At 39.6% G+C, this 14095-nt stretch overlaps 1 protein-coding gene across 1 annotated transcript in view; it reads left to right on the plus strand.

Moving 5' to 3' along the window:
• CDH2 (cadherin 2) overlaps window positions 1-14095 on the plus strand; it is a 241598-nt gene that overhangs the window by 185411 nt on the left and 42092 nt on the right. Inside the window, exons 7-9 of the mRNA XM_027960884.3 lie at window positions 1741-1913; window positions 10607-10744; window positions 11431-11616. Of these exons, the coding sequence (XP_027816685.1) occupies window positions 1741-1913; window positions 10607-10744; window positions 11431-11616 (497 nt within the window). The remainder of the gene's footprint in view (window positions 1-1740; window positions 1914-10606; window positions 10745-11430; window positions 11617-14095) is intronic.

The following is a 14095-nucleotide window of genomic DNA, read 5'->3' on the forward strand; positions in this document are numbered from 1 at the left end:
CCTGGGGAAGGCTTTTGGTTTTTTAAAATCGTTCATTGGTCCTTTTTCCTCTATTATTTCCAATTTTATCAGAATTATCATTTCATAAAAATTACCAAGAGTTAATCATTACAGGTATATTTACTATGCATATGTGCATGCATTTCCATAAAGCCTTCCCGTAAATAAATGACTCTGAATGATCAGGAAATGTAAAGACATTTCATGAGTCGATTTCCTGCATTTGTCCTGTAAGTTTGAAAACATCCTTCTAGGCAAGATTTGATAGAGTCATGAATCTTAAGTTAAACTACAATGCATTGTTGTAAGCAATATTTTGGTTCAAGATTCCAAAACACACTTTTTGTTTTGTTTTGTTTTAACCATTCATTCAACAAATGTTTATAGAGCACATACTGTATGCCAGACATTGCTCCAGCACTGTAGATACAGCCGTGATAAGTTAGCTGTGCCCTGTTGGAGCTTAAAATCTAGTAGAGGAGAACAGTAAAAGGCAAACAAGCGAGCAAATGTTTTAGGGAAAAAAAGAAAGTTTTGGAAAAAAAATAATCAAACTTGGCACATAGTCAAATAGGCTGTCTTGTTCAGAAGGACAAGCTCTGGAAAGAGATTTGAAGTATGTGAACAAGCCTTACTTAATTCTGGGGCAAAAAAAAAAGAAAAAAAAGTACCCTGTAGAGGGAACACTGGCCATAAAGGCATCAAACTGATCTTAAGAGTACTGAAGAAGAAGGTAGCCTGGAGATGCAACAGTTCATAATCCAAGTCTTACAAAAATCGCATGGAGCGAACCATCTTAAATAATAACATTTTCTCTCTACTTCTCAGTTGCAGTTTGTCTAACTAGTTTGAATGCATTTGATCGTAATGCTTTGTAGACTTCCTTTCCACAATATCTAATAAATTTGAGTCCCTGAGTTTGTTACAGTGTTCTTTTAATCTCCTCGGAAATAATGAACCCCAGTGCAAAACCCCCTATTCGGTATACCAAAACAGTCATGCATGGAATGATTCCTCATGACCTCAGTAAATGGAGTATGTGTTGTTAAGCACTTGGCTTACTTTCAGAAAGTGACTTAGGTTTTGTGGAGAATCGTACCCCACATGTCATTTTAGATTCTACTGCACAAAGGGAAAAAGACGGCAGAGGGAAGGAATCAGTGGCCGTAAACGATGTTTCAAATGATATCTATGTTATTTATTATTTGTATTTTGTATAAATGAAGGGATATATAGGATATATATCTGAAGGGATCCTTTCTTTGAATCATATAGTGATTTTGTCTTTTAAGTATATGGAAACATTTAGTCTTTATACATCTGTTAAAAAAAAAATTAACAATTTTCCTTTCAAGCAACTCAACTATATTGTATATTTTTTGAAGTGAGTTCTGTTCTTATCAATAGTGTTTTAATCAAAGCTAAATGATTAAATGTTGGTCTGAAAAAGTAGAAAGGGACTTCCTTGGCAATCCAGTGGTTAAGATTTTGCTTAAAATCCCTGGTCAGGGAGCCAAGATCCCACGTGCCTCTTGGTCAAAACACCAAAACATAAGATGAGAGCAATACTGTAACAAATTTGCTAAAGACTTTAAAAATGGTCCACATTTTTAAAAACAGAAGTTATTTTGTAAACAAAGAAAAAGTGAAATGAAGATTGATGAAGAAGGTAAATATCCCTTCTGTTTGGGAGACACTGACATGAAAGGCAACCATTCATTTTCTGTGTCTGTGGTCTAGGAACATATGTGATGACGGTCACTGCGATTGATGCTGACGATCCAAATGCCCTCAATGGGATGTTGAGGTACAGAATCCTGTCCCAGGCGCCAAGCACCCCTTCGCCCAACATGTTTACAATCAACAATGAGACTGGGGACATTATCACGGTGGCAGCTGGACTTGACAGAGAAGTAAGCCAACCGAAATCTGTATTGAATTTGCTTGTAATCTTAAAAGTGCACTGGCTCACATCTATCTTGTCTCCAGGCTCAGTGGAGACAAAACGATCTACGGGCTCACAAAGAGTCGGACACGACTGAGCAACTGAGCACACACAGAATAACATCTCCACAAGATTATTCATGTGTTCATGGTCATGAAGAAATCGATTGTACTCTTTTACAGAATTTCAAGTTGGTTAAATGATGTCTGTAAACTGGATAAATCATTGCTGGTCCATGTAATATTTAGGGTGGTCATTGACTAAGTTAAGCCGGTAACCTTCTGGTATCTACTTTTTGAACTTCTTCACATTTTCTGTTTTTCCTCATACTCAAAGGATTTGATGAGGAATTAAATTTAAAATCGTGCCCAAATCAAGTGTACATACATTTAGGATAATTTTTAGCATTCGTATTTTGAAGAGGCTACAAATGACACGTGTGATGAGGGTTTTTTTGTAATCCTTGATTTAGTACAGAAGAGATGATCACCTTCTCTTTAAGATGAACTTCACAGGTTTGAACACCAAGAACTGCCTGTGTTCCACTGACAGGGCTTTAAAGTTATAAACACAGAGAAACACACTTCTGGCATATACTTTGTTGTAAAGGCATACGGTGTTGACACTACTGAGATGTAATGGCGGATCACAGTCTGAGAAGGAATAGGTGTTTCATCCCTTCTAGACAGGCCGTCTCGCTCTGACAGAGCTGAGCCCACCACGCTGTGGCATCCTGCTGTGTTCTGTTCTCATGATTCCTTCTGCCAGGAACATCTTGCCCGTTTTTCTTGATCTTGAACCCTCCAGTGCCTCACGTTGCCATTCAAGCCCTGCTTATATCCTTTCCTGAAAACTCTAGCCCTACTGAATTTTCCTATACCCTTTCTCCATTCTGTTCTAACCATTTTCTTAGCGATTCTCAAGGTCATTATTGACCATCAGTAATCATGGTGTGAGTGAATTATCAAAGTGCCGACTCATAGAGATCTGTGCCTGTAGGTTTCTAGCTGAGCCAGCTTCTATCGTTAATGAGACCTCGTATTATGTGTATCAAAAGGAAACATTAGACCTACCATCATAAATATTATTGACAAGGATTTTAGGGCTTGGTTTTTATGGCATTTTATTTGTCTTAGTAAGTAGCAGCCACTGGAATTGGATCACAGAAAACATTACTATTTCAATTCATTATGTACGCAAGATAGAGGTGGCAACACTTTAATAAAGTAATATGAGCCAATCAAGATTACTTAATTCACAGTTGAGCCCAGAGCCTTCCTTAGGAGTCAGATGGATGGCTAGTATGGTATTTATGCCTGTTAACTCCCAGGTGCCAACAGCTCTTGCTCTAGGAATATTTCGCACCAGAGATTGCTGAAATTCAGCTTTTGCAGTAGCACCTTTAGTTCAGTGATATCTGGAACATGTATATCTTTTCACCTCTTCCATTACTGTATAAAATACTATTCTTAAATGTCAATAAATTCAGCATGAATACTGTATTTTACAGGAAAATATAGCATTTTTTTTAATATTCTCAAGAGTGCCAGGCTGCTCACATCCTAAGGAGGTATATAGCTCATCTCCCAAACCTAATATTTCTCTTTCATTTCACACTCTCATTGTGAGATACAGAAATGGGACTTCATCTTGTTTTCATATAGTAATATTCCTATCACATTTAGCCTGGCTGTTTTATGAAAAGCAAGAGGCATAGAAAATGAAAGATAGCTTTGTCAAAGCAAACCAACCGTATTTAAAAATCAAAGAGACTGTATTTAGTTTAGGGGGTGAAAGTTGCAAATCAGGCTATACTTTGGTTAAGTATATCTTGCGGTGGCCGGAAGCAACTATGCACAACGCGATGAAATGAAAGTGGACATGAATTCAAAGCTATAGAATCACAAGTTAGATACAGCATGAGAAATTGCTTCTTGACAGTGACGCTATTAAACACAACAGTGAGTTACTAGGGAAAACAATGGAAAACCTTCCTTTTCTGAAAGTCATTTAACATGGCAAAATATATCTATGTCAGATGGTTTATGGTAATTCTGCCTGAGGCCAGGGATAAATTATGCTGACTTCTCCAGGCCTCATGTCAGCTGGAGGTGCTTTTATTTCTATTAGACTTCACAGTTTTCTTTCTGTCCAAAGTCATTTCCGTTGTCATCCTCCCGAGATGGACGACACCTTTAAGGGATTGAACTCCTAATCATTGAAATGCTTACTGCGATTTAGCTTTTTATTTTCCTTTCATCTCTAGGTTTTAAAAAATGCCAGTTCTTGGGGTTCTACAGACCTAAAGCTTCACCACGACACTCGCCAGTCTTCAGTTTTTTAATCTCCATCTGATTTCTTTTACTTTTTATCTTTTCGTTTTCTAAATATATTTTTAAAATTTATTTTCTTAAAGTATAGTTGTTTTACAGTGTGTTAATTTCTGCTGTACAACAAAGTGATTAAGTTATATGTGTGTGTGTATATATATATGTATATATGTATATATATGTATATATGTATATGTATATATATGTATATATATATAATGTGCTGTGTTGTGCTTAGTCGCTCAGTCATGTCCAACTCTTTGTGACCCCATGGACTAGAGCCTGCCAGGCTCCTCTGTCCATGGGGTTCTCTAGGCAAGAATACTGGAGTGGGTTGTTGTTTCCTCCTCCAGAGGATCTTCCCAACCCAGGGATCGTACCCAGGTCTCCCCCATTGCAGGCGGATTCTTTACCAACTGAGCCACCAGAGAAGCCCATATATGTATCTATCTATCTATCCATTTTATATATATATATGTATATAGTTTGGGATTCTCAGGTGACTCAGTGGGAAGAATCTGCCTGCCACTGCAGGAGCTGCTGGAGACACAGGTTCTATCCCTGGGTGGGGAAGATCCCCTGGAGGAGGAAATGGCAAACCATTACGGTATTCTTGCCTGGAAAATCCCACGGTGGGCTACAGTCCATAGGGCTGCAAAGAGTGAGACACGCCAAGCAGCTGAGAGCACACACGCACACATGTATATGGCTCATTACTGGACAGTGAGTCTAGTACCTTGTGCTTTACAGTAGGGCCTCGTTGTTTATCAGTTTGACTTCTTGTTCCCTGACTTGGTGGTAACCATTCCTGGCATTTTCTTCTTTTCTCCAGCTTTTATATGTCCATCTCCTGCCCTTTTTGGTCAGGACTACTGATGAGTTACCCTCTGCTTCATTAGGTTTGAATAATTCAGGCTTTGCCTGTTATGGGCTATTTGACTTTTAGTGTCTTAACCTGAAACCTCAGCTCCCCCATCTGTAAAGGGAGGTAATAATATTACATCTGCTTCATGGGATGATTGGACCGATTGCATAACCCGAAGCATAGAGCCTTCAGCACAGTGTCCAGTGCATGTTAGCTCTCCTTATCCCGTGGCCATCGCAGATCTAGCCTCAACATCCAGTGGGTGATCACATCACTTTGACTTCTCATAATTTTTCTCGTGGCAATGAAAGAATTACACTTCCTGTTTTCCAAGCAAAGTAATACGTTCACTTGGGCTCTCAATTCTGAGTTCTTTCCTAAAAGAATGTTCTCTTGTCTTCTCTGGTCTTGGTCTTGCCTCCTCTGAAGGGTCTTTTCTAGAAACCCGACTGGTTCCTTCATAATCCTCGACCAGCTGTCTCCCCTCTGGTTGAAGGGCTCTCCAAGACCCACAGCCTGAAGTCAGAGCTCTTCAACGTGGTGCCCCAGACCCTCTAGCATGCTGGTCCCAAAGCCTTCCTTAGTCTGAGCTCCTAGAATTCTTTACTTCCTGCTAGGAAGCCAGTGATGGCCTCCGCCCATGCAACCACATGCCCGTCCTTGTACAGATCTGAGCTTCTCTGTTCTGTCTGTTGTTTCTTCTGCCTGAAGATTCGTTTGCCATCTTCCTCTAGAGCAGGCTAATACCCACTCTCTGAGGGCCGGCCCTCAGCCCCTCCCTGGGATACCTACCCATAATAGCCTGTGTTCCTCCAGATATACAGACTGTGTTCCAGGGACATCTTATCTGCTTTCCAGCTCCTGATATTCAGTGAGGTCCCTGTGTTCCTCTTCTTTTCACCCTGAACAGAAACCTGGAAGAAAAGTTCAAGTTATTAGATTTTCTTCTTCGTGTCAACACCAGACTCCGAAGGGCAGCCATACGTGCCCTTCACTGCCACCCGTTCTTGGTCTCCTTGGAATCTGGCTTTCCACCTGCTCCCCCGTCTCAGGACACACTCACGCCGTGCATTTATTGGAGAGCCCTCACATAGTGCAGCAGTTAATGGTACAGACTCTGGAATCAGAGAGAGCTGGATTCAAGTCTTTTTTCTGCTATTTCCAGCTCATGTCAGTGGGTGCTTCCCTGCTCCACTAAGCCTTGGTTTCCTACTCTGTAAACAGAGGATAAAAATAGTCCACTTGCCTTATCAGTTTCTTTTGAGACACAACATAAAGTGTGGCTCATACTTAGTGCTCATTCTCAATAGATGTCATTTTTTATTATCAAGGCCCATAGAACAATGCCAGCACACAGTAAGCATTCAAAAAATGTTTAGCCTACAAATCTATAAGGTAGATAGTACTGTCAGCCCTACCTCACGGATGAGGGAACTGGGGACTTTGCATTTAAGAATTTGAACAGGGTCACAAACCTGCACTTCCCTCCTAGGATCTCATGATATTGTTACTTACTTGTCCATCCCCTAACCCAAGGCATCCAAAAGCAACCCTGTCATCTCCCTAAACCTGTGCTTCCTGAGGAATTTCCAACATGACCAGCGCCCCCTCCCCAGTTTCCCAAGATCACGATCAACTTCATTGTGCCCTGCTATCCATCCACTGATTGATTTAATCAAGTTCTTCTCAGTTTACCCACCAAGTTCATCTTGCATTTATTCTTCCCTCTAGGCTTGGAGGACTGGTTGAGACGCACCTCTTCAAGACTGTTCGCATCATTTCTTCCTGCTTTTACTATGGTTGCATTGCACATTTAGCCACATGATCCATTCATATTTGTCGCTTTCATTTGTCTCTTGCTCTTAATGGCAGCAAGGCTATCTCTGGTTTTGTGTATTATTTTATTTAGGTAAATGCTACATTGCCTGCCATCCAGTAGACATTTATTAAATGTGTGCCAAGCGGATGACGGAATGTTCTCACCTCTTCATTCACTTAGAGCACTCTAGTTCAGTGCTGTAGTGTCAAAAGTATGTCGCACAAGTATAGTGATTTTAGTTGATACATCTAGAGAAAGCCAGAGAGCCCCAAGTCTTTTAGATGCTTACTCCATCAAGTAGAGACTGCCAGAGCACAAGCATTGTATCGGGTTTATTTTTAGTCATGTTTATGGTCAGTGGTGCTAGTTTTCTGTTTACAGTGCTTTTATAATAAATCGTTTCTTAAAAGAGAGTTCCTGTCAAGATAAATAGTAAGTGATTCATGCTGTAGAAAGGTGAGGATATAACATAATTGGGAAGATGGCATATGAATCCGTTTCATAGTTTGGGAAACAATGAGCTATCTTATGCTCCCGGTATATATTTTAATGAAGAAATGATAGCTAACCATGTAAATAAGATGGTTTTTCCCAAACTTGAAATAATTTTTATAGTAGCACACAAGGTCCAAGGCTTCTCATACATTCATGCATCCAGCCACAAATTCAAAAGCATTTGTTCCTTGCTTATACTGTGGCAAGCATTAGGTTCTATACCAGGGGCATAAACATCTGCAAAGCAGTGACCCTGAGGAGGGATTTGTGTACATGTATGCAGCTGGGGAAGACAGACAGACAGACTAATAACAGCCTCTTAAAATGGAAGCAGTGATAGAGGTATGTCCTGAGCTAGAGAAGAACTCTTCTTCCTCAAGGACTTTCAGAAATCATCTCTGGAGTGACTTTAAGCTTCCTGCTTGCCAGACTCAGAAAAAGGGGAAAGGATGTTCTGGGCCAGGGTTTCTCAACCTTGGCGCTATTGACCTTTTGGACAGGATAAGCCTCTGTTGTGGGGGTCTGTTCTGTGCATGTAGGGTGTTTAGTAGCATCTATGGTCTCTGCACATTAGATGTCAGTAGCATTGCCCAGCTGTTACAAGCAGAAATGTCTCAGGATATTGACAGATGTCCTTGGGGATGATGAGGATAGGGGGCAAAATCAGCCCAGTTTTAAAACAGTGGTTTAGGCTGAGGAAAATGCAAGTGCAGTTGCCTAGAGATGTGACAGGCATTTGGAGATTGGGTTGGCCAAACATTTGTGTGTGTCAGTGCCATCTTATGGTCAAACCCAAATGACCCTTGTGGCCAACCCAATACAGACAGCTCAAGATATGGGGTGAGCAAACGGAAAGTGAGAGCTTTGGTGGGAAAGGGGAGTCAAGGGCTGGAAGAACTGACTGCAAGGAGAGGAGTTGAGATTTTATCCTTTCTAGAACAGAAAGCAAGGAAATGTTTTTAAGCAAAATTCCCTTGATCAGACACAGGACTATGAGGGTGGGAAGTCAACTTCTTATGAAATCTAAATGTCAGTCATTCAGAACTAGAGGCCCAGTGACTAAATTAGGCAAGAGCTCTAAATAGTTTGGTAGTCTAAAACATAGACTGTCGTGTCTTCCTTACTAAATGTAAAATTGTTTTACCAATCAGGCAGTTAAATTCAGACTATGTTATTTAACAAGTTGTCATTTTTCTTTACTTGAAGAAACACTGTATTTTAGAAATAACAATGTTCTTTTGTAACTTAGAATTCTCAAGACTAGCTTGCAGCAATAGGAAATTTCAAGTATTAGCTATTGATCCCAATATTTCAGCTCAGCGGAAAATTGGGCCTATTATACTTATATAATTCTAAAGATCTTTGTAAAATATTATATTAACAAAATCCATTATCTCCAGATAATGCCGATGTATGTTTTTTATCTTCTGTAAAAATATTTATATTTTTTATAATGCTCATCCGTTTCTGAAAATAACAGCCAACAAAAATGGCATTTCAAAGTGATAACAATTTTTTTTTATTTTTCATGACTTTCAGCTGGGAGGTTGAACAGAATACCCTACAAAATTCTCTTGATAACCATGAGGGCATTAAGCTGAAATGACACTCTTGATTGGGAATGGAAATCATTGAGAAATATTTTAGTCTATGTAAGCATTATGGTGAGGGCTTATGGGTTAAGAAAAATTAAAATGGCTCAACCAGCCCTATTCCTTTGTTTCTTTCTTCCATTCAAAAAAGTGGGGTGTTTTTTTTTTAAAGACAAATGAAAAGGAATGGAAATAAACAACTGCTAAGAGATTGGCATAGTGGTGGGCAGGCTAAAAATTGAATGTGTGAGGTTTGACTTTCACTCTTAGCCCTTCTTTGCCTTGCCCACAAACATCTAAAGCAAAAGCTATAATTTGTGTCTGTTCTCTCACAGCTCCCAAAATCCCTCAAGAGTGGTCATTCATAATGTGAGCTATACTTAGAATTAAGGGACATGGTCTTTGCAGTGACCATTTATTTTTTTGTATGAAGAAGTGAGTTTAATTGTTCAGGATGTTTTAGCGGTTTTTAATGATCTCTGTATTATCTGTGCCAATTTCCATGGAGATTTCAAATGATCTTAGGTATTTGTTTTGTTTGGTTTGGTTTAGTTGCTAAGTCGTGTCCGACTCTTGTGATCCTATGGACTGTAGCCCGCCAGTTTCCTCTGTCCATGGGATTCTCCAGGCAAGAATACTGGAGTGGGTTGCCATTCCCTCCTCCAGTTTGTTCTGTTTAGGTTTTCCTAGTGTAAAACTAAGTCAGCCAGTGCTGTAGACTGTCTCAGACACGCTCAGGATTTTTCTATTAGGTGCATTACAACTGACCTTGGCTCCTCTTCAAAAAGTTCAATCTGGTATTTGAAAGCAGTGACACAAATTTGATATTAACCATCTATGTGAAAATATATCCATATTCATCATAGGTCTGTGGACTCAGTGAGTGTTGTACTCAAATAAAGGTCCACTGAGGGGGCAACTATTAAATACCTACTAGGTTCCAAGATGAAGAATATAAACAGAAACCCTTTGTTTTGGTCTTCATTTCATTTAACAATATATCTCTCCTCTATAGTTGTAAATAGTGTGCTCTGAAAGAAATTAGAAGAAAATACTGCATCAAGTTTGCTATAATAGAAGGAACATATGTAAAGATATATAAAAGGAAAGCATATATACTTTATGAATTATATATGCTTTCTTCTCCCTCTCAAGTTTCTTGATTGTTTTTAGTAGCCTAAACTGGGTAGAAATTAACATCTGAGAAAGTAAATACAAACCACATGACTCAAATGCTTGATGACAGTGTTGTGAAGTTTGGAAGAAAAAGAAACACTGAAACCAGATGGAAATTTCGGCTTAGCAGCGAATTTCACACATCTGCCACATGCTCCTTTCCGCCAGTCAAGGTGAAAACATCCAGTTAAATCTCTCTAGACAAGGACCAGACCTGTGCTTCACAAGTTAAAGTAAACTCCACTTGGGAAATTTCAAGTCCTGTTAATCAGAGTGAATAATGCCGTGCTTTTCTGGGTGTAATCAAGAGCCACTTACCTAACAACTGTGATGTCTTCTTGAGGAATTCGTTTCATTTAAGTTGTTCTCTTTATGTCTTTTTAGAAAGTGCAACAGTATACGTTAATCATTCAAGCTACAGACATGGAAGGCAATCCCACATATGGCCTTTCCAACACAGCCACGGCTGTCATCACGGTGACGGATGTCAACGACAATCCTCCGGAGTTCACTGCCATGACAGTAAGTACAGACTGTCGCTCGCAGAGCGCGAGGCCTGTGGTTCATTACCGCAAAGTTTCGTCATGAATAATAGATGTGTTAGATAGAGCCGGAACTTACCTCACTGTAGAATGGCTACTGATTCCCATGTTTTCTGTCATTTACACCAGAGCTTTAAATGAGGCACCAAACTAATTTGTTTTTTTGTCCTCTCCAAGTCCACTGATAAAGTTATTAAAACATCCTGCCTGGAAGAAATGCCCTAAATAGACGTTAGGCTGTTTTAACAAAATATTTATAAATATCTTAAGGTGCACAAACCACGTGACTGATTGATGCTACTTTGTCAGCAGATAATTATCTCTTGGCTAAAATGATTTCCTTCAGACAAGTCCGTCCTTCTGATGACCACTCATGAATCATCCACATACCCACAGAATTTACTATTAATGAAATTAATTTTATATTTTAATTTTAATGAAACTATAACATAATTTGGAAAAAAATAATTTGAGGGCCGCACAGAGTTATAGTATTTTTAAAGTCAAACATAAATGCTGTGATTACCTGCATTACTAATCTCCTCGCTTAGTGTGGATAATAAAGATTTAATGGGGCAGTAAAATCCGGGCAGTGTGATCATCGAGACACGCCGTCCTTCAGGGGTGCCCGTCGCTGCTCTGAATCAGCTTTGTCTTTCCTTGCAGTTCTATGGTGAAGTCCCTGAAAACAGGGTGGATGTCATAGTCGCTAATCTAACAGTGACAGATAAGGATCAGCCCCACACGCCGGCCTGGAACGCCATCTACAGAATCAGCGGTGGAGACCCCGCCGGCCGCTTTGCCATTCAAACTGACCCCAACAGCAACGACGGCTTAGTCACCGTAGTAAAAGTAAGTGCCGTGGTCTCTCTGATGGCCACTCGGCCATGACCGTATGTGCCTCCCACCCCTTAGTTTCTTATTGACTCAGGACATTTTCTTTCAACCGTCTCAATGCTGTGCTTAGTTGCTCAGTCACGTCCGACTCTTTGCAGCCTGCTAGGCATCTCTGTCCATGGGGATTCTCTAGGCAAGAATACTGGAGTGGGTTGCCCTGCCCTTCTCCAAAGGATCTTCCCAACCCACCGATCAAACCTAGGTCTCCCACATTGCAGGCAGATTCTTTACCATCTGAGCCACTGGGGAAGCCCCTCTCTAAATCAGAGTTAATGTATTTGGGGGAGTCACGTTTGTTATTTTTTACTTATGTTGATGCCAAGATCAACATAGTCTCACTCTCTCCCCGGAATATGATTGATTTTCAATCATCCAGGTGTTTTAACAGTGAAGATACAACAATCCTCAGCAGTGTTAACAGTCAGTGCAGTGAATGTGTTAGTGTTATGTTGTGGAATTTTATATGTGTGTATATATATATACATACATATATATATATATATATATATACACATGCACATGTATGTAACATCTCTTTATTTTATTCATTTTGACTGGGTCGTGCTGTCTGGCATGTGGGATCTTAGTTCCCTGACTAGGTATTGAACTGGTGCCCCATGCATTGGGAGTCTTAACCTAAACACTGGACCACTAGGCAAGTCCCACATCATAGAGTTTTGATGGCCAACTGATACTTGCATACTATTCTTATGTCTACAGGCTGCTTTTAGAGTATTGGCTCAGGGAACAAACCAGAAAATACCACCAATGTATAACTAGATGAGTGTAGGCGATGAGAGGGCCTATGCTCTTAAAAGGTTTTGAATTTACTTTGCCGTTTTTAAATGCCATTTTTAAGAAATTGGTTCTTCTAATTTTTCATTGTCAGAAAGTAAAACAAAGCTGAGTTCTGGAAGTAAAAGGGATGTTACCTTCATGTGTAGCAAATAGACAGTGCTAATGGAAAACCTCTGTGAAGTGAGCATCTCTTTCTACCCACCCAGGCAAGAGTTTGCTTCTTTGCCTCCCATTCCAACACTGTTGGGCTTCCCAGGTGGCCCTAGTGGTTAAGAATCTGCCTGCCGATACAAAAGACGCAGGTTCAATCCCCAGGTTGGGAAGATCTCCTAGAGAAGGAAATTGCAACCCACTCCAGTATTCTTGCCTAGAAAATCCCATGGACAGAGGAACCTGGAGGACTACAGTCCATGGGTCTCAAAGAGTCAGACATGCCTGAGTGACTAACAGTTTCACTTTTTTCCAAAGATCTTAGATAAGTAAACATTGTCAGCGATGTTTCATGAGTCTAGTACACTCACTCAAAAGAATTCTGTAGTATTTCCTGGCTTCTTTGCTGTCTTGTTTAAAATAATTCAGAAAGGGAAGTTGAACTGGGGATTTTAGAGGGAGAGTAAAAAAACTTTTGAATCAGAGTTGAGGAGGTAGTCGAGGTGGAGAAACTAGTGTGGTCTGTGCTAATTTCATGACTTTTTCAGTAGCTTCTGCCCTTGGTCTTTCTTAGACTCCCCAGGATGGCAGGAGAGCTCTTTTTCTCATACTATTAATATTACTCACAGTAATGCTTATGGGTATCTTAACTGGAAGACCGTCAATGAAATTAAGAGGGAAAGTCCAGTCTGGTCACTTGACTCCTGGTATGCTTTCTATTGACAGTGAGATTCAGTGAAACTTTGAGAGCAAATGTTTACATTATCTGTGCATTGCCTTTATCTCGAGTGGCATGCTTAGATTTGGCATTTGTACAGACCAGTAAAATCCTCAAAATTACTTTGGAAAACAGCCACAGATTTAGTTTGCTAACTAAGGAAAAAATAAAAAGTCCTTCTACCTATGAACACTGTTTTTTAATTGTATGTATGTGTGCACTGTAAAATGTATACTTGAAATTATGAATGAACTTTTAAATAGGAAAAGTTTAGCTTTATGGGAAAAAAAAAATCACATTTTCTAATTTTTGTTTTGTCCACTTCATTGCAGACTGTTTAAAAGCTTTCCTGGGTGAAGAATGGTCTTTGTACCAATGTTTGAGAGTACAGTCTAGACCATCATGTTCTCACTTAATCCCAGATTATTTAGTATTTTTTTTAAATTTTTTGGTAAACAACACTGCTCTTAAGAATATGTAAGGTCTTAGATGTAGCTAAATAAATGCAGTGTGCAATAGTAATAAGCATTGTTTTGTGAACATAAGTCTTTGAAATGCACAAGGTACATAAACATCTTGTAGAAGTAGGTTACATTGTGATAAATATTTCAATCATTGGCCATGCTAATGCATGTTTTCCAGAAATTTGAGAGGAACATATGGTGTAGTGAATAAAAAATTAATGTTTTAGAAATGGAGTTACTAGAAGGATCAACTTCAAAATGCAAATATTCTTATTTCCTGCAAAAATATGGTTTCTCCTTTAAA

This window comes from Ovis aries, chromosome 23 (assembly GCF_016772045.2).
Source record: "Ovis aries strain OAR_USU_Benz2616 breed Rambouillet chromosome 23, ARS-UI_Ramb_v3.0, whole genome shotgun sequence".
Lineage (NCBI taxonomy): Eukaryota > Metazoa > Chordata > Mammalia > Artiodactyla > Bovidae > Ovis > Ovis aries.